At 40.6% G+C, this 21352-nt stretch overlaps 1 protein-coding gene across 1 annotated transcript in view; it reads left to right on the top strand.

The window, feature by feature from the left end:
- SLCO5A1 (solute carrier organic anion transporter family member 5A1) overlaps nucleotides 1-20699 on the top strand; it is a 92188-nt gene extending 71489 nt beyond the window's left edge. The window contains exons 5-9 of the mRNA XM_016216101.2: nucleotides 3997-4195; nucleotides 10683-10842; nucleotides 12690-12931; nucleotides 14871-14935; nucleotides 16297-20699. Of these exons, the coding sequence (XP_016071587.2) occupies nucleotides 3997-4195; nucleotides 10683-10842; nucleotides 12690-12931; nucleotides 14871-14935; nucleotides 16297-16754 (1124 nt within the window). The 3' untranslated portion in view covers nucleotides 16755-20699. The remainder of the gene's footprint in view (nucleotides 1-3996; nucleotides 4196-10682; nucleotides 10843-12689; nucleotides 12932-14870; nucleotides 14936-16296) is intronic.
- The last annotated feature ends 653 nt before the right edge of the window (nucleotides 20700-21352 follow it).

The following is a 21352-nucleotide window of genomic DNA, read 5'->3' as shown; positions in this document are numbered from 1 at the left end:
CACCCCTCGAACAGGGCTCTCAGTGCGGATCCTGCAGGTTTGAGGGCAAATGGCCTCCAGATTCTACGCTTGACCCCAATCTGCTCTCCTTGCATAAATTCACAGAGAAACATGCATGGATAACAACAGAAAATGGTATTGGAACAGTGGGAATCAGCAGTTTTGCGCAGGAAGCTTGGGGGATGTGTGTGGTTTACTATAGTCTCCTGAAATTGGGACAAAATTGAACAAACAAGAGGAGTTTGGTGCTTTGGAAAGTGTGAAAGCTGCTGGTGAACTCTAGTCTCCTCTGTCCGGAGAAGTAACTGAAATGACTGAAGCTCTTGCAGAAAGTCAGGACTTGTCAACAAATCTTGCTATGAAGATGGTTGGCTGGTCAAGATGACACCGAGTAACCCTGCAGAACTAGAGAACCAAAGAGAGAAGACGCCTGAAAAATACATAAACTCTACTGAGGAGTGGAAACGGAACCCTCTAAACACAGTATGAAACAATTTGATCTAGCATAGTTGTTTTAAATTAGTGGTGGACAGAAGATTTAAAATAGCAACTTTTAGTAAACCTGTGGAAAAAGAAACTATAACTATGCTGTAGGAAGAAAATGCCCCTTAACCTTCTAATAACTGCAGATAAACACAATATGCATCTTTTTCACACCACCCTGTGATTTTTAGGCTAGGCTACAGTTCTAATATTCAGAATTCCTGAAATCATCCCTGGTAAAATATTGTTATAAAATTATGTATTTCAAGGATAACATTGTTATCTTAAGCCTTATATAACACTATAACTTGCTTACATCAGTCTCTGGATTTAGGTCAAAATACTTAATGATGTTTCCATTGGAAATAACTGGCAGTGGGGAAAAGGTTTTGTTAGTTGTTAACAGTGTTAGATGACAAGCAATACTATCTAAATTTAGCAATATGCTGAGTTTGCGGGTGCTATTTTTATACAGTGAAGTAGCAGCCTTGCAGGAAAACAAGAAAGTTTAATAATAAAACATTCAACTTCGTTAAAAAAAAAAGGATCTTGCATTGTCATGAAGTAACCTTTTCCTTCTACGTTCTACCTCGTACCCCTTTTCGGTCTATTTTTGTCAGCACTCAATATAAATATGCTTCAGCCCTCTCATGTCTTAGCACCAAACAAGACTCAGAAAGCCCCGACTCAACCTATGGACCTATAGCCCCCCTTCTTACAGCCACGGTTCTGGAAGGCAGCGCCCATTCCAGTCTCCAAACCCTCATGGCTGACTACTCAGCCCACTGCAGTCTGGCTTCTGCCTCCACGATGCCCTGAAAATTGTTCTTGCTGAGATCTCCAGTGACGTGGTTGTCTCATTTCAGCCTTTATCCTGCTGGACTTCTCCGAGGCATTTGACACTTCATTTTCTCCCTGAAGCCCTTTCCTTGGTTTCTATGGCACACTTGTAATAACTGCAGTTTATATTTTGTACAAAATACAGTGTACTATGGCTACATAGAGTGTCAGTAACCTTCATTTTAACCAAAAAGGTAGAGCTCCATGGTAAAGGGAAGAAATCTGGTTTAGAGCGTTGAGGAAGCTTATGCTTATGTGTGATCACATAGCTATGGAAGATGCAGTGAGGATTTGAATTCCGGTCTTTCTGAATCCAAAGCCCAAGCTTCCCCGTTTAAGACATTTATCTTCCTAGATTTCCTCTTCCCTCTATGGCTGCTCCTTTTCAGTTTCCTCTGTGGGCTCATCTTTTTATGATCCTCATTGACACTGGTGCCCTCCAGGACTCTGGCCTTGGCCCTTCACTGTTCTTTGTTCAGTCTTGTTGGAACATCCTACCTGTGCCATGAATTCCGCTGCAGGTTATAAATGCCCAGCCCAGCTCTTCCTGAGCTCTGGAGGCACTTCTAGCTGTTTGTTGCACAGGTTGTGCAATGGTTCATTCTCCGTCGCTGTCTTCCTCTGCTAATTTGTCTTCCGTGTGGAGCCTGACCATAGCCCTCCTGGACCTTCGCAGTTACCCTCCTGACCGCTTCTCTGACTCTAATTTTGGCTCTATCTTGGCCATCTTCCATCTCAGGGCCAGAAATGATCTTTGTATCACAGAGTGCCCATCTTGCCAGACCCCGGCTCAGAATTCTTCAGTGGTGTGTCTTTGCCCGGAGATGCAGCCTGACTTGTTCATGGTCTCTCATGGTCTTGCACTTCCTTGCCCTTCTTCCCCATGTCCCACCACGTTCTGGCAGCTTGCATTCATTCCACTCCCAGCTTGTTTGAACTGCTCTCAATTCTATCTCATGCTTCTGCACATGTTTATTTGTGTAGGATGTCCTTTCTGTGCTGGTGCATTGGACAGATTCTGTTTCCTCTTTTAAATCCCAAAGATGCTGTCTCATCTGTCTAATGTCAGCTCAAATACTGCCACTTCTCTGAAGCTCTCCCTGATTTCTCCCAGGGAAAACTCAAATGGTTCCTCCCCTTTGTTCTCCTTGCCCTTTAAATAATTCCTTTACTGTGCTCTGAATTTTTTTGTTTGGTTCTTTTTTAGATTGTAAGGTTCTTGGGGCAGGCATTATGACTATTTAAAAATGCTTTCACTGTGAAATATAATGCACTGAGAAGTGCATTAAACAAAGTTTAGAGATAATGAATAATTATGAATTGAACACATGTGTACCTATTACTCAGGTCATGGAATGGAGTATTTTCAGTACTCCAGGAGCCCCCTGTGCCTTCTCTGCATCCCCCCCATCCCCCCACTATCTTGACTTTTATGGCAATTCCTTCCTGGGTTTTCTTCATAGTTGTACTACCAGTATATGCATTTCTAAACAATATCATTTCATTTTACCTGTTCTTGAACTTTATACACACGCATCACATATGTTCTGTTGTGTTTTTGCTTCTTTCGTTCAACACGGTGTTTGTATGGTTCACCCACACAGTTATGTGCAGTTGGGCTTCTGACTTTTACTGCTGGGGTGTGACATTCCATTGTATGAATTTACTACATGCTATGTATCTATTAATGGATATTTGGTTTATTTCCAGTTTTTGGCTTTTATGTTTCTTCAAATATCTTGTACACTTCTTTTGGTCCCCATGTGCATAAGTTTCTTCGGGGTATAGACCCAGGAATGGAATTGCCTGACACAGGGTGTGCATATCCTCAACTCTACCAGATAAATGCCAAACTGTTTTTCAAAGTCAGTGTCACAGTTTACAACTCACCAGAGAGACCATTGCTCCATATCTTTGCCTGCTTGTGGTGTTGTCAGACTTTAAAATTTGTACTGGCATTTTTGTGTGGATTAGTATTTCATTATGGTTTAAATTTGTATTTCCCTCTTACCTTCATGTGTTTATTGGTTAGCTGGATTTCCTCTTTAGTGAAGGGCCCATTAAAGTTTTTCTTACTTTTCTAATGGGTTGCTTGTCTTTATTTTATTGCTTTATAAAAGTTGTGTTTTTTTTATATTCTGAAAATAAACCCTTTGTTGGTTGTATGTGTTGAAAATAAAGTATACTATAAAATACACACATTGAAAATTATTAATTACAGTATTAAATTTTTTTTCTTTTAAAATAATTAAAAAAAAATTTTCATTACAGTTGGCATACAATATTATATTAGTTTCAGGTGTACAACACAATGATTAGACATTTATATAACTTATGAAATGATCACCCTGATAAGTCTACTATCCACCTAACACCATGCATCGTTATTACAATATTATTGACTATATTCTCTATGCTGTATCCCTGTTAACTATTTTTATAACTGCCACTTTGATTACAGTATTTTTATTCTTTAATTTAGTACTAATAAGTAAATAGAAACAGTAATTAGAAAACAAATAGGTTGAGGGGAGTAGGGGGGTGGGTAGACGTGGAGGAGGGTATAGGGAGGGTAAATGGTGATGGGAAAAAATTTTTAAAAAGAGAAAAATAAAGAAAACAAATAATAGTATACATTACTTCAAATTAATTCTGTCCTTCCCTTCTCTCCAGGTGTTATTATTGTCCCCAGTGCCGGTGTTGGCATTGTCCTTGGAGGCTACATTATAAAAAAATTGAAACTTGGTGCAAGAGAATCTGCAAAACTTGCAATGATCTGCAGTGGGGTGTCTTTACTGTGTTTTTCAACCCTGTTCATTGTGGGATGTGAAAGTATTAATCTAGGAGGCATAAACATCCCTTACACAACAGGGTAAGTATCTTAGGAGAGCCATTCATGTCGTCATGATCGTGATGGTTATGTTTCCCCCTCCCTCAAGTACAAGACTGAAGAAAAATTTATTCAGAGTTGTTCACATCTAAAATAGAAGCTTAGTTTAAAATTTTTCTTTCCATTTCTTTAGAGAAGAGCTTTCTGGTGAATTTCTGGGTTCTCAGTTGGGTTGGAAGTGGGTGAGTAGAAGAGAATGGAAGCCCCCAGTAATACAGTTTTTTTCTCCCTCAGATCTCCAATGAGTTCCATGGTTTTCAGCTACATATTCCCTTTTGCTCCCTTGTTATATCTGCTGAATTTGAGCTTGGAGCCTTGTGGAGGTTCCATGGGGTGGGCTGGCTCCTCTCCAAGGTGGCATCTACTCATTTCACATAAACCTCTGCCTGTCCACTTGCTCTTTTCATGAAGCTTGGTGTCACTCTTTCCATTTCTCTTTGCTCGCTTATTCCTTTTAATCTTACTTTTATTTTAAATGCATCTTCAGAAGGAATGGAAAGCAGACTGACTGGGTGGGTGTCTTACTTACTTTTAAAATGCAAGCCTTCTAAAACCTCAAGCCTTCTAAAACCCTTGCTTAACACCACATCTCTCTTGCCAATCCTGAATCAACCGAATCTGGACTCCCCAGCACATCTGGGCAAAAATTATATAATTGTGCTGATTGGCTCCATTACAAATTTATGAGTTCCAACCTTAGCAGCTCCTCATCTTTTCTGAGCAATCCATTTCCTTGGCTCTAGTCAGCTTTCTTTCCTAAGCCCCATGATGGTTTTTCCATTAAACAATCTTTTTTCTTCAAGTGTTTTATCTTACCCTAATCTTGTTTTCTTTATTAGACAACCTAGGGTTCTGCATTTTTGAGTAAACAGAGGCCCTAAATATAAACTCCTTGAACTTCTTTCCCTTCTCCCCTCGAACTTTTTTGTAAAAAACTGCATTATTTTCAAAGGCAAGTCCTAGTGCCGTCATTTTCTAACTATATGACCTTGCAAAAAAAATTACCTAATATTGTTGACTGTTGGTTTCCTTATGTGTAAAATTGGTGATAATGTGAATCACACCAGGTTATAAATGCAATTAAAGTGAAACACATATGGTTGAAAAATTAAAATACTGTAGAGGGTAGAAAAGAAAAAGTCTATTTCTCCTCCCCCCATCCTCCAGTTTGAAGCATTCAGTATTTTAAACAAATGTTTACAGCTTTGATTTTGAGGATTATATACAGGAAGGATTCTGATATTTCCTAGCACAAGGTCTAGTGCTTAATATATGCTGAAAAAAAGCTAGGATTTTTTTTTTTGGTCTCTACTCCCTTCCCTTCTAGATCATACAAAGTCACTCCTCTTCTTTGAAAGATGAATGAATACCTGGCATCTATCTCTGCTCAGGGATGTTATCCATAATGATACTGACACTAGTAAGAACTCGATGTAAATAAACAGCTGAATTATCTAAATCCATGAGTTCTGGTACACTCCTCCTTTAATTCTATTCAACAGAGAAAAACTTGGTTAGGAGTCTGGAGGCTGCTGCAAGGATCCAGTCATTGTAGTATTTGAAGCCTGAATTCAGTGAGATTTATAAATATGTGAAGCAAAACCCTGGGATCTTTGGGGAATTCCTTTGGTTCTCCAAATGCTTCTAGGAAAACAGTCTAAAATGGAATTTGTATGAACACTTTGGGGAGGTTCAGTTGCACGGGTGTACCACTTTTTGAGTAGCAGTTACCTTTGTGTGGAAAATAATGGGACCCTTTCTCCAACCAGGGTGTGGGTTCCATCACAAAATGAATATGTATTACTTTAATAATAAAAGTATTTTAAAGACGCCATATAAAAGACGCATCATTTTATATAAAATTATTCTGGATTTAAAGAGATGATGTGTATCAGGTGTAGGTTATATGTAAATTTCACTGGTTTGAATTTGTTGGCTATAAAGATAAAGGAAACTTCAACGACAAAAATAATGATTAGATACAGTAATCACAGCTTTCATGAATATAGTCCTCTAGTCCTTTAGCCTACACTGTTACATATATTATCATACACCCCTCTGTTGGTTATCCTTCCTCCCCTCTCATGTAGGCAGGAGAGGTGTTCAGACCCATGGACTTAAAGACTTTACCCAAAGTCATATAGTGACTAAATGGGTGGCCTGAAACTAGATACCAACCTAGTTGTCCCCCCCACCCCCGCCAACATTCTCTGTAGGAGTAAATTAGAAAATTACTTCTTTCTTTTTGGAAAAAAAAATTATGAAGACCTTTTGCATTTTCACATTTGTGAGTGTGATGTTTTTTGTTAATGCTCCTGCCATGTGTAGATAAAGAAAGCACATGAATATCTTAGTGCCTATTACGTGCCAGGCACCATGTTGGATGCTGGACATACACTAACTTATCTAATCCTCCAGCTGACCATGGGATATAGAGGTTATGATCTCTACTTTACAAATGTAAATTGTAGATATGGAACGGAGCCCAGCTCTTTCCGACTCTAACTCTCAAGCACACTGAAGCTGAGCGACAGAAAAGCTACATGAGAGCTTTCTCAGAAAGAAGGTGTCAGGAGGAGCCACCCTGAAGACTCATACTAGAGAAAGCGAAACCTTGGACACGTGCACAGAGCTTCCCTGCTAGTGTAGGCCGTTAAGGATACACACTGTGGAGACAGATCTAACTGGGTTGAAGCACATCTCTGACTCTCACTAGCTGTGTGCACTTTGACGCACCTGTCTTCTCAAATTTTCAATGTCCTCATCTGAAAGATAAAGGCTCAGTAATAGTCATTATATTCCCATGAGGAATAAACGAGGTAACTTATGTAGAGATCTCATTGTAGAATTCCTGGAGTAAACATAGGGCTCTGTTAATGTTAGTTTTAAATGAAAATGATGGTTATGATGATAATGATAATATAAGCCTAAAGTTGCATAGCTATATATAGCCAAGGAAGGATTTTAATATGAAGCCAAGAATTTAAGTAGAATTGAAAAGAAACATTTTAGTTTTCTTGAAGACTGAGTTAAATTGGTAAAGATTCAGAAATGATGAAAAAGTTACCAATTTCTTATAGCTGATTAATGTACTTTTCTAAAATGATTTCTGCAGTGTGAATCATCCTTTTAACCCACGCAGCCTAAGCATGCAATGCATGGGTTTCTAGTTGTCATTTTAATAGGAAGAAACTTAAGAGGAGGCAGAAAGGTTAGGGTGTTCCTGTTTGATTTATGGGGAACAGTAGAAATAAGTCAGATGGGGAATTCCAAGTGTTCTTTAGGTCTTGGGATGGTGTTAAGTGACACAACGTGTTTGTGTGTGTGTGACCTGAGAGAGACTGTATCCTTACAGTCTCTAGCTGTAATGGGCCCATGGCAAAGATTTTTACTTACGTTAAACCACAACCTGTTTTATTATTGTATATGACTTTAATAAGCATTGACCTTTAAATGATTAATTTAATAAAGTTGGGCAACAAGCTTGGTCTTGTTTCTTGTTTGCCGGCTCCCCATGGCTGGCTTTCTTGAACCTCAGTGATCGTGGGGCATGTCATTATAGTTATTCGTAGTTTCCTATTCTTTAAAAAAGTTGTACTGAATAATCTCAGAGACCTGTCCCATCCCTCTAGTTCTTTAATACCATGAGATTTTTTCTTTTTAAAATTTATCTTTTTTGTTGAAAGTATTACAGATTTCCCCCTTTTCCCCCCACCCCAGGCCTTCACCAAGTCTTTGTCCATGAGTTATGCATATATGCATATAAGTTCTTTGGTTAATTTCTTCTCGCTCACCCCTGCCTTCCCTCTGAGATTTGTCAGTCTGTTCCATGCTTCTATGTCTCTGGATCTACTGTTTAATGCCATGATTTTTATAGTAAGACGCCACAGCTTGAACTATGCAGTTATAAGGCATTTATTTGTGAGGCCTGGTTCCTCACTTGGAATTAATCCTTACATTGACTCTGAGTGAACATGAGCCTTTTATCTGGAAGGCTGACTTGTCAGAAATGAGCTCATTTATTGGGAAGATGATGTGCAGTCCCTTTTCACAAGGATAAGTGCAGCATACGCAGCCCTTGTGAATTGTATGCCCCCGGGATGGCTTCACTTCAGGCTCAGGAGATGTTGCTTGGCGTTACTCAGATTTAAACACTTGCACCATTATTATAATCCAGTCTGTTTTCTGGATTGTGCATGATGATCGAACAAGAAATCATTATTCTTGAAAGTGATTTATTTTTTTATCAGCACAGTGTGAAGATTAGCCATGTTGGTATCTTTCCTTTTTGTGCCAATACAGCCTTTTCCCTTCACGACTCTTTCAGGAATGCCCACTTCTTTTTCCTGCTATTTATATTTGTCTCCCTTTTTGATTTTCTTAAGGCTTTTTGTATTGTATCATTTCTTTGTATCAGACACCATGATTTCATGAGGAAAGCAAACACACACAAGGGTGGCGCAGGACTGTGCCTCTGCTTCTGCAACTCAGGAAAACATCTGCCTTCCTGTCATCAGTGTGTTTGGAACATCTGTTGATATTATCTTTAGATTCCTTTCTCTTGATTGGACATGCCTCAAAAGGAGGGGTGTTTGGACTCTGTGGCTGTCCTAAATGACTACAAAGCATGCTGCTAAGAAGAAATTCCTTGTAACTTCTAAATAACAATAGTAATAACCACTCTATGGGTTTGAAGCCTGTCATTTTTAGTGACTAAGCATGCAGACATATAAAAACTGTTTTATTTGATCATGCTTGCAATTTAGTTCTGGAGGAACTAGTGAAGAGAATAGTAATGCACACAGAATACTTTTCATGTGAACCAGTTGACATAGCACTAATCAGCATAACACTGTGTCACTTGGCCTCCCTGGACCTCCGTTTTATCACCTGTAGAATGTGGTAGCAGGTCTAGAACAGGGTTTCCTAGCCTCAGCACTATTGACATTTGGGCCAGTAAATTCTTCATTGCGGAGGAAGGGCTGTTCTGTATATTGTGGGATATTTAGTAGCATCCCTGGCCTCTACCCACTAGATGCCAGTAGCACCCCCTCAGTTGTGACAAACAAAAATATCCCCTGGTGGCAAAATTGTCCCTGTAGAGAACTATTGGTCTAAAATCGTATTTTTAAAAACACATTTAAAATTTAAACTTTAAAACTGTTTAAAATTGATCATAAGAGTTTGTGAACATAATTATCAATGTCAGTGAAGCGACATTAACAATGGACAGGGTTTATTTTACTTTTGCCTTTTTGAAGGCTTTCTTGGTAAGGTTTAAATATTGCTATAGATTTGTTCCATTAAAATTTGAAGACTCAGTTATCATAGTATGAAAGAGGCCACAGGAGAAAAGCCTTTGAACAAACAAATCTTTATGTTTATAGATTAATACATAGAGTTGGGATGGGCTATGCTACTGGCTGAGTGGTTACTCAGCATAGTCATTAAAGATAATGGTTATTGCATATAGAAGACATTCCGAAATGTTTGTTGAATGGATGGCTGATGAGTAGATGGACAGATGATTGAAGCATCTCCTGTTGCTCACTCATGTGGCTTTGGGACGAGTATTTCATCAGTGACACCCAAAAATGATGGACACGAAAGCAAAGGAAAGAGGCCATTGGGTGTGGGCACTACCGAGCCCCTTTCGTTCCTCCGGGTCTCCAGCAGGACCTGCCTGCTTCTGGTCTTCCATAACTATTTCCTTACACTTCTCTCCATGGCCCTATATCCTAACTTGCCCTATTCTCCCTTGTATATTTGTTGCCTGAGTTGATTTTTTTAGAGCTTTTTATATGGTATTACTTATTTGACTCAGACATCATGATCTCCTGAGAAAACAAAACCCACCACATTTGACCAAATCTACATTTGGGCCTTCCTGAGGAAAGGGCTGTTTAATCTTTCTTCTCAGATCATTTGAATCAAACTAGTGATGTGATTCCTGATCTTTGAAAATCACTTCCTTTGATTTTCTAGAGTCCCATGGCTTTCTTTGATAAATTTATTTTAGAACAATGAAAGCTTTTGGCCAAAGGAACCTATGTTGACAACTGTGGTTGATGGATTCCATGTTTATGCCCTCATAAGGATGTTATTGATTTAGCCCAAAAAAGTATTTTCTCCATTTTACAGTTAAAGGAATTGAGGCCCAGATTTGAACTGCTGAGCCCATATGTTGAGACCAGGTCCATAGCATCAAGATGGAGGGTAGAACTGAGGCAGGACGGATACTTTGATACAAATGTATTGAATCTGTGGTACCAGAAGACTGTAATGTTTTCCTTCATATTTTGTTTTAAAGTTATAAAGATAATTATCAAGAGTGGCCACTTCACAGAACCCTACCTTTGATTCAATGCGAATATCTTCGCTAAAATGGACAATGACTCGATATCAAATACTTCCCTATCAGCTCTATTTTAGTAAATGTTGCTCACGATCTGCTTCTTTTCTCTCTTAGACCCTCTCTCACCATGCCTCATAGGAACCTGACGGGAAGCTGCAACGTCAACTGTGGCTGTAAGACCCACGAGTACGAGCCAGTCTGTGGATCAGATGGAATTACATACTTTAACCCCTGTCTGGCTGGCTGTGTTAGTAGTGGTAATCTTAGCACTGGGGTAAGTATATTTCACAAGTTCCTGTACTCTTGTTAACCCTGCATCCTGTGACAAGGGCGTGTTAGAATTCAGAGGCAAACACATGACTTGTCTCCCTTTTTAAGAAACTTCAAATAACCTATAAGACACCTCTGATGCAAACCCAGAGGAAAGAAAATTATGCAATACCATTATTTTTTTCCAGGGATGATTGGCACGTCTGGGTGTAATGCTTTGCTTCCATATCAGCCCTCTCCTACTTTGCATTCAGTGTCCACTCAGTAAAACTTGATAAGGTTGAGTGCTGGGCCTCCCCTTTGTTCCTCCTACAGGGCCCTTGTGATGGATTTGAAGGTCAAGATGACCACACTGGTGCTGATAGAAGATAGAAGACAATAGGAGTGCACCTCCCCTGCTGAGAGTCAGTGAGGATGGGCAGTGGCATTTTTCATAGATTATCAGTTCTGACTTTTTCTTTTTTAGCTTTCAGAGTAAAGATATTTCTGTCAGTTCAAGAATAGGCTATTTTGAGAATTCCCTTCCCTGTGAATTATAAATAGGCTATAATACTGTGGGGAAAGGTTTTCATATTTTACTCAGCTCCTTATTGAGCCTGGTTTCATTTTTTGCATAAAAACGGATTGTAGGAGGCTGATGATAAGGGATTATCCCATTGACTGCATGTTTCTGGAATGTCATATTTGACTTTTGAGTTTTAAATGATAAACTGAGAATTCCTTAGCTGGCTCCCCATTATATGATTGGTGAGTTCCAGTATGCGACCAAGTTGAAAGAGACATTGAGGTCTGTCCTTCTGGTGGCTAAGTCCTTCCCTGGGAGTGAGCCAGTCATGTGGTGCACAGCCTTCATTCTTACTAAGGGGTCAGCTGTCCTCAGCTCAGGTGGCCACAGAGTGTCCCATCTTCATATCTGTTCCGACTGCCTCTCTAAGTGACTGAGAGGTCACAGTGGCAGTGAGTTCAACTGAAGTCCATTCAGTAAAAGCAACATAAGAGACAAGAAGCTTAATTGTCCGTTTCATTGAAACACCTCTGTAGTCCCTTCAATTAGCTGGTTTCACATGAAACAGCCAGTGCTATCAATGTGCAATATTATTGGAATGGAAGTCATTATGCATGATCTGTGTTTGCATAACAGATATTTAGGTCCTCTGAGTTCAGGGTTATGGTAGGTGCTGTGGTGAGCACAAATAGTGTCAACAGTAAAAATTAAGTTAAAAACAAACAAAACAAAACAAAAAAACAAGGCTTGGTGCCAGTTTCTGAGGGCTTCTCCTACTGAAGAGCCCAGGAGTTATAGAGCAACAGAAACTGCATTTAATTAGGACCAAAAATGAGAGCACAAAATATGAATGCTCTAGAGGTAAGTGTTGAAAGCTTCTTAGACAAGTTTAAGTTTAACAATTTTGACCAGCTGATTATGGTATTGTTGGATGCACACTTTGGACCCCTATTGTTAGCAATAAGGAAGACATTTCCAAGTAAATGTTTTGCATTTTTTAAACTTCTGGAGTTATTGGATAACACTTGAAATAAACTTTGTCTTAATATTCCTATGCTGAATTTTTCATTTAAAAAAAAAAATGTTTTTATTGATTTCAGAGAGAGGAAGGGAGAGGGAGAGAGAGATAGAAATATCAGTGATGAGGGGTCATTGATCAGCTAGCTGCCTCCTGCATGGCCCCTACTGGGGATCCAGCCCACAACCCTGGAAAGTGCCCTGACCAGGAATCCAAGCTTGACCTCCTGGTTCATAGGTCAGCCCTCAACCACTGAGCCATGCCTGCCGGGCTGAATTTTGCTTTTGATTAGCGCACAACTAACTGATCTTTATTTTCTGTCACTTAGGTAAGGAATTACACGGAATGCACCTGTGTCCAAAGCCGGCAAGTGATCACTCCGCCCACGGTGGGGCAGCGCAGTCAGCTCCGCGTGGTTATCGTCAAAACATATCTCAACGAGAATGGCTATGCTGTGTCTGGGAAGTGCAAACGGGCCTGTAATACCCTCATCCCATTCTTAGTTTTTCTCTTCATTGTCACCTTCATCACAGCATGTGCCCAACCCTCAGCCATCATAGTAACACTCAGGTGAGAACAGCATTCAACTTCTCGGGTGGGTTACACACTCAGAGTTGCCAGAGTACATATTCCAGGACCGGGGTCTGGTGCACAGAGGAAAACAGAATTAAATTGTGCAGGAAAAGCATTCAGCTGGTTGCCTGTCGAACTTGCGAGAAGTGAGTGTCCCCAGGTCAGAAAGGGAGAGGAAGGCTGTAACATTGCATACTCCAGAACTTTCTTTAGCCAGATGGGTTTAATTCCTGGAGCTCAGTGTAACTTCTTTTTGGGTGCCTTGCGTTCCTGAAGATTCTGCACTAACAGGTTTTACTTCGGGAACTGGAGGCCATCACCATGTTAGCTGCAAGAAGCCTGGCCCAGAGGAGGCAGGAAGTCATTTTGGTGAAGTTGCTAAACCCTGCATACAGCAAAAAATATTATCTCCAACCTTGCAGGTAGTTACCACCTCCAGGACCACTGACAGCTTATGCCGGGCCTGCAGTTCAAAATGCTGATCTCATTAGTTTTACTATCGCATAAAATTTTGGAATTGAACAAGGAAAGGACAGACTGGAAAATGTAGTTTACAGTTCATGCTGTGCTTTCTTTACCATAGAGTAAATCCTGTTGTTGGGGTTTTTTTTTGCTTTTTTTCTTCTTCTATGAAAATATGGAAGTTACCTTAATGGAAGTCCTATTAGAAATGTTGACACTAGCTCACTGCAATCAGATGCTGGTGGACAAAGGAAGGAAGGGGTCAGCATGGAGAAACCCGAACACACCCACAGCAGCCATGGGGGGCTGGGGGGAGTCAGGAAAGGCCGGAGTCCTTACTCTTTACCTCTTCCCAGCTCCTCTGTTCCCCACAATGCTGAGCACCTGGTGGGAAGCTGCTGTGGAGACAGCTTTCTTAGCAGGGCCCTGGGGCTGCTTCCCTGCTTATTCTACAAGTTAGATGCTGCCCAGCCAACTCCTTCCTTGGCGGGTAGATGACAGCGCACCAAAGCCCTGCGTGTTTGTTCACTCAGTCCCTCCATCAGCACACACGAATGGAGTAGTGACTGCGAGCAGTGTTGGGCAAAAGCTCTGAGAAAATGAAGTCGGGGGAAAGATGAATTTTGCATTCTCTACTTAGGACCATGTGTATGGGATAGAAAGGCGAGGGTACTTCGTCATAAAAAATAAGACTCATTCATAACCTAATTCTTTGACCTTTAATTCTACAGGAGGTGTTAAATAATCTTATCCTTTGAACTTTAATTCTACAAGAGATGTTCAGTCAGCTAGATAAGGGCTGCCCAATTTATAGTGTTCAAACATGGCAAGGCACCAGTTGGCATCCAACCCAAAACTTTGGAAAAGGAGCCCTTTACTCTTTGCTAATTACAAAATCAATAGAGTCTAATCTTCCTGCCCTGTGGGAATTACTTGGAGCATAAGTTATAGGAAAAGAAGAAAAAAATGTGGCTGGCAGGGATTCATTATTTTTCTAACTTTCGACTTGTTCCCTATACATTTTTTTGACTATATATTGTAAAACTTTTTTTCTCTATACTTTTCCTTTAGAAATTACAGGAGTAATAATTTTTCAGCGTACACACCATTCAAGAAAGTGCAGGCAAAGAGAAAAGATGTAGTAGTTAGGATAAAAGTGCCGTGTATATTTAATAGAACTGATTTGGGAAGCTGTTAGAGCCACTTTCAGCCCTGGCTCTGTGGCCCTTCCGTCAGTATTAACATAGAAATGATCAGAGTAAATTGGAATTTCTTGGCTGTCTTCGATGGAGCCACCTTTATTCAACTGGTTTAGCCATCAGCAGTCTTGCTTGGCAATTGTTAATAAATTCTAGAAAATTAAACACTTTGTCAACAGCACCTCTCTGGCCCCTGGCCCTGCACTAAGCAGGTTTGATTTGGCAGTCATTGTCTCCAGACCATGATTTTAAAATATTTTTTTCCTTCCCTTTAGGTCCGTGGAAGATGAGGAGAGACCTTTTGCTCTGGGAATGCAATTTGTTTTACTGCGAACGCTTGGTACGTTCCTCAATTTCCAAATGTGCCTCTTAGTTCCTCTTTGCAGATGGCAAGTTCTCACTGCCCTTTAAAACGGCAAGTGCAGTCATTTGTTACCATTGTAGTAGCGAGGACTTTACAGGTTAGCGGTGGGAGCACAACTTCCTTGTTTTCTGATTTGAACTGAAAGCTGACTGGTCTGTCATTTGATGAAACAAAACCAGACCGACTTGAGGTCAGTTTCTTTTTTCACTGTGAATGTAAACTTGGGCTAAATTCCCTAGAGACTTTTGTACAGTAAGAAATATTGAACCAAGCGATCGTGATGGGCTTATAATTCTGGCACTTTTGTCCCTTTATGGTTTTTTAACATGAAATTGGTGGGGAGTGGTGCTTTTTTTATTTGTGAAAATGTCCAGTTCTTTATTCCAGTAATTTTATTGGATTGGGCAAAGAGTGTACCCATCAAGTTTGCTGAGCAAAAGAAATAAAATATTCTAAAAAAAGAAAGATGCCGAAATCGACATGCAGGGACTGCCCTTTCCTGATTAGCAAGTGGAGCTCCTTAGCGCTGTGCTGATGTGGGAATTGCTGAGCTCACTGGGCATGGAGAATGTCGTTCTGATTTTTACAAACACTGCATCGCCCTGTGATGTCTTGGGACAATGCACGGGAAATAGCGTGTGATGTAGTCCATTCTCTTGATCAATTGCAATGTATTCTTAATTGACTTCCTCATTATCAGGCATATTTTTTCTTTCTTAAGTGGCAGTCTGATTTCCTCCAGCTGTTATTTCCCCCAGTAATCAGCATCATTGTCCACAGGACAAAAAAAGCGTTTTCTGATTCAAATTTTTTATTTCAGTTACGAAAGGTGAAACTTTTTAAAATGGCATCATCTGACCCTTTGAAACCTTAATCCTCTCTGGAATTTTCCATTTGTCCCATGTTGTGGGTTGATGGCCTGAGAGGGAACACTTTCCAGTGAGCCTCAAAGGCTTCTTTCTGGTTGTATTGAATGTGTGGCTTGTTTTTTGGTACCAATAAGACGTTGAAGGTACCATTTTTCAAAGCATGCTGGTTAAAGGAAAGTCTGCCATACTTTGATATAGTTTAGAAGTATGCCTTATACTTCTCAGTGAAAATTAAAAAGTGATTTTCAAAGAAGAAAATTTGTTTAGCAAAGGGGTAGTTGAATAGGAAAAGAGTTGCAAACTGGAAGGTTTAAAGTATCCACAATTTAGTACACATTTTGATAATAACACAAGAAAACCACTCCCCTCTACTGGAGTCCCAGCACACAAAGCACATTTGCAAACCCATTTTTTTCTTATCAATGTGCTAAATACCTGTCTTCTCTTTTCCCCCCTCTGCACCTCTAGCATACATTCCCACTCCAATTTATTTTGGAGCAGTTATTGACACCACCTGCATGCTCTGGCAACAGGAATGCGGAGTGCAAGGCTCTTGCTGGGAGTACAATGTCACGTCGTTTCGTTTCGTCTATTTTGGTTTGGCGGCCGGCCTCAAATTCGTTGGCTTTATTTTTATTTTCCTGGCCTGGTACTCCATTAAATACAAGGAGGACGCGCTGCAGAGGCAGAGGTGGCGAGAATTCCCCCTGGGCACGGTGAGCGAGCTGGTGGGCCAGCCCGAGGGCGCCGACAAGCACGCCCGGACTAGATCCTGCCCGGCCTTCAGCACCCACGGAGAACTCCACGAAGAGACTCGTCTGCGAAAGGGGCCCCACTGCGCAGCGCAGACCTACCCGGGGCCCTTCCCAGAAGCAATAAGTCCCTCCCCAGACCCGGGGCTGCGAGAGGGGCCTGCTGCCGTGTAGCCTCGCTCCTGAAGCTTGAAAGTAGAAGACTTTAGTTTTGTTGGTTGAGTTGAATATTGGCGACTTGAGAAACACCCGTGCCTTCTTTTCTTTCTTTCCCTTTTTTAACCTCTAAAGACACAATCCTCAACCCAACAAAACTCCGCATACACAGCCACTGTCGACTGAGGGCTGGATACCTCAATGAGACTGAGAACTTTCCCGCCTTCTGTCCAAGAAGGAGGAGTTTGGACAGACTTGTTACCATCTCCGCTAGGTTAGTTCCATGCTCATGCACCAATGTGGTATAAGGCCAAGGTACGCGGTTAACAAAATCAGGGAGGTGTGATGGCGGTGCCTCTCCTTAGCATACACTCCACACCAAGGTGAGCTTGACCATGACTTTGCAGTTACAAATCAGCGTGGTTTTTTTTAGATCTGAACACCTACTGTGAGTTCTGCTCCAAAGCACAAATGAATTTGCCTCAACTATGCAATTTGATCAGGAAAATGTAAGTGCAGCATGTGACTTTTGCTTTCAGAGACTAAAGCAGATACATTTTGAAAAGAGGAAGCTCTACTTTCCTTAAAGTACTGTTGATAGCATTTTAAGCCATAGCAGAATTATAGACCAGGTAGGAGTTTTCAAACGCTTCAAGGGAACCATGTGCATAGCGTGATAAAAGGAACAGCTACTTCATTTCATGAGACACGTTCTCTTAGTTTGTCTGCCCCCATCATATGGTAGTTAAGGAGGCTGCTAAGTTATCTGATAGCTTGAATATAAACTCCAGTATTCCTTCATAAGGGGTTTTAAAACTAGTGTGCTAAACAACATGGCTAGAAACTGTAATTTGAGATGCATAATAAGGAAAGAAACGCACAGCTTTCTCATCCAAAAAAAAAAAAAATTGCAGAAATTTTTTTACCTCTTAAGGACCCATGTAAGGGTAGTTAGGAATTGTAACCTTGACACTCAAAATAGTTGGAAAAAAGAATTTCAGAGATGTAAGATTGAGTCCCGCCCGATCATTTTAGTTATCTGCCTGGAAACACTAGCAAATCTGTATTGTTCTCTTTCTTACATACAGAAAATTGCTATGGTTGTTACTGAGATTGAGTCATTAAACCAGGAAGGCTATACATGCTACATGGAAATCACCTTGAATGCAGGAGGAGGGAGACCTGGGAGCTGGACCTGTAATATGATCCTAAATAATGATGGAAAATACAAAATAAATTGGCCTGCGTACTGAATCCTGCTTTATCAGGGTTACAATCATTTTACACCACCTTTCGACTCCTCCCTCCTGGAATCGATCTGAAAGAGGACTTCTCTGTTCCTTTGGGTTCATTACCCATGATCCTTTCCAGCACCTCCCAGGGCATCACTTCGATTTAGGTGCCACCCAGAATGCTTTCTACGTGGTTCTTAAGGCAGATGCCTCCTGACGGCACTATGGACTGACGGCAAGTGAACTCATGGGAGCTGGCTACTCAGAAAAAGAATCATGACAATCAGATATAGGAGGGACTGTGAGCTCCAAATACCAATATCACTGTTTCTGACAAGTAGCCTGCGCTCGCGGAGGGCTAACCTGGCATATGGTTTCCTTGGCTGGTTTACACTCTTCCACAGAAAGAATGTGATTGGCAGAACTGTCCAACGATTCAGGCCTTTACCCTCCATCCTTGGCTGCCCTGTGGGGCTGTGTGAATATTCCTGGGTACAGGGTTGTTTTCCTCTCTACCTAGGAATGGCATCAGTCAATTGGTTCTCTTGGTTGCATGCAGTTTGTGGAGAGGGTTATCACTATTGGACTGAGTAATGTCTCCAAGGGGTGGAGCCAGTGGTCTCAGTGATGAGGACTTCCCTTTGGGCCGTCTTGTTTGACTAAGTCATGGAACTATTTTTGCCTAAGTTACACTGGTGTCCATCAAACTTTGGTCAACACGGTGCATATTGAAGGTCTTCAGAAAATATTGCTGATTAACCCAGTGTCTACTCTGGGGCTTCAGGGTTCCCCTTTACCCTCTATGGGAAATCTTTGAGCTTTTTGAAGAGCTAAAGATAGGTAGGTTGGGGAGAGAGAGGTAGTGTTTTCTTAATTTCCCACTGATTTTTAAGAAACTGAATTGAGAAAATATTGATGAGATTACACCTTTTTTTTTTTTTTTTTGGTAGCTAAGGTGATATGTTTCAACACTGTTATAATTTCTCTCTTCTTGGTAGGATATTTTGGAAAGGAGATGCTCTCAGAACTCCAGGATAAGGAGTGATGGAGTAATCAGGTGTAATTAGGGAGCTGCTCCTCTGTTCTCGACCTTGAACTCTATCCAGTTCAGCAGCCTATGGCTGGGTGCCAGTTCTCTCTCAGCCACCATTTGACTCGTTACCATTTGCCACTCTATGAAATCCTTTGGGTTTGATTGGGCCAGAATTCAAAGAAATTAGCATGAGTTGTACATCACAGTGTTAGTATTGTACTTCCTCAAGTATCTGATGCTTATAAATAGCAGGTGTATCATCAATGTGTTGTTGGTGAGTGTAGACTAAATAGTAAAAATTATGGGGGATTGAAGTTTTGGAATATGTACCAAGTAAGAGTTGTCCTCAAAATGGTTTGGGCTCTGGTAATATCACTGAAATGTGTAGTCAACTAAAGTGACTGTTTTATAGACAACACCATTTAATTGTATATATGAGGTTCTTATATACTTGTTAATAAATTGGTTATGTCACTTTATAGTCACAGCTCCTATTATAAGTTTAATCGACACTCTCCATGAACTTAAGCTTATAATTACTTGTTTTGGAAAGAAGTCTTCTTGTTCTTTCATAAACTCTGTAGATTAATATATTATTTGGCTTTAATATGCAAATATAATACCTTTGACTGTAGCCTATTAATTTAGAAAGCTCCAGCGGGTAGGTGGGGGTTCAAGTGCATTCTTTGGTTATTTTCATTACTATGAAATCCTGATCCTTTGTAGGTGGCTTTAATTCTTGAAAAACAGTCAAAAGTCATTCAGAACCAAGGTGGGGGAAGAAAGGAGCGGAGAGGACACAAATGTGCTAAGTGTTGACTATTTGCAGAGCATTTTGTCAAGCACTTAATATACATCATTCATTTTAATCCTCTCAATAACTTTGAAAGATAAAACTATGTTTTGTTACTATGTTTTTGTTGTTTTTTTAAAAAACAGATTATGAAAACTGAGGCTCTGAGAGGTGAAGTGACTTGTTGAGGACTGTAGAGTGGGCAAGTCAGGCAACGCAGGTTTCTCTGTCTCGGCTCACTTCTGGCACTATGTGATGCATATAATAGTTTTGGCTAACAGAGATAAGATGTGACTAGAAGATAGTGAGGTAAATCATTTTGGTTTTTGATATGCTACTGTTTCTGAAGAGTAGAGAATTATTTCTTTGTGTAAAATAGAAAAAATTTGTAGGAAACATTAAAATTTAATGTTTAGATTTGCAAGGTAAATTTACATTTATTTAGCTAAGTGTGATAGTCAAAATCTTTTGTCCTAACATACCTCAAGTATTTATTTATAGTGTGTATTTAATACAGAACAAGTCCAATGTCAGTGATAACGCTGAGTTTCAGCAGAGCTTCTGAAATGAAACATTACGAGGAAACGAGGTTCAGATCGATTGAACCTGAGCTTTGTGGATTTCAGGCATATGTGCTTTTCAACCCCCCTCTTTCAGAATGTGAACAGTTTCATTAGTTTTTTGGTGAAAATTGGTTTAAGTTTCCCAATAAAAGTTTTAAATGAACATATAAAGTGTTACATGTTAAGAGGACATTTACAAAATGTTATATGTAATATACCAAACCAGGGTCGTGACCGTTGTGACCGTTAGCAGGAGCACGCACTTGGCAATGTCAGCCACCAGGGAAGGGAGTTGCCTGGCGGAGGGTATGGCAGCCCCCCGTTTTCACCACCCACCAAGGAAACTTCTTCAGTCAGCAGTTGCAGCTTGCGTACCTTGGTGGGCTTGGAGCCAGAACATTTCGTTTTGGAGTTGGTTATGTATCAAGCATAGGTGCACCAAAGCTTCGTAGTTTGACTGGACCTGAAGCATTTGTGGAAATTCTCTCGTATGCCCAGGAGCAGTCGGAGAGCCCAAGCCTAGGTGGTAGCCAGTTCTACTTTGTGGTTTTGTGTGTACATAAAAAACATCCTAAATGGCACAGAAACATGAATATTACTGTTGCTATATCGGTGCGTACTGAGCATTCTAAGCAGATAGACATCACAATACTGTATAACCCTGGAACTGCCCAGACTGAGGGTTTGCCGACTCTGTTATGCAGACCAGTAGGTGGCCTTTACACATGTTCAGATTTTCTCTTTCACACTGGCCAAGGGAGTGCCATGGCTGACCGTGAAGTCAGTGGCCTTGAGCACTTTATCTTTTCCGTCTTCTCTCCTTTCCTCATCTCCCAGGATGCTGCTGGCCGTATCCATCCCAGACTTCTTGCTACATTGGAATCAGACCTCTGTATGCTTGAAGAGGTTATTTTAAGCACTTCATTTTTACTCAGCCCTAGGAAGGGTCAACTAAGAGGAAGACCCTCCCTGGATATTTGCTTTTGCAACGTTAA

Source organism: Miniopterus natalensis, chromosome 16, assembly GCF_054644295.1.
Source record: "Miniopterus natalensis isolate mMinNat1 chromosome 16, mMinNat1.hap1, whole genome shotgun sequence".
In the NCBI taxonomy this organism is placed as follows: Eukaryota; Metazoa; Chordata; class Mammalia; order Chiroptera; family Miniopteridae; genus Miniopterus; species Miniopterus natalensis.
This window is presented reverse-complemented; position numbering and strand designations above follow the sequence as displayed.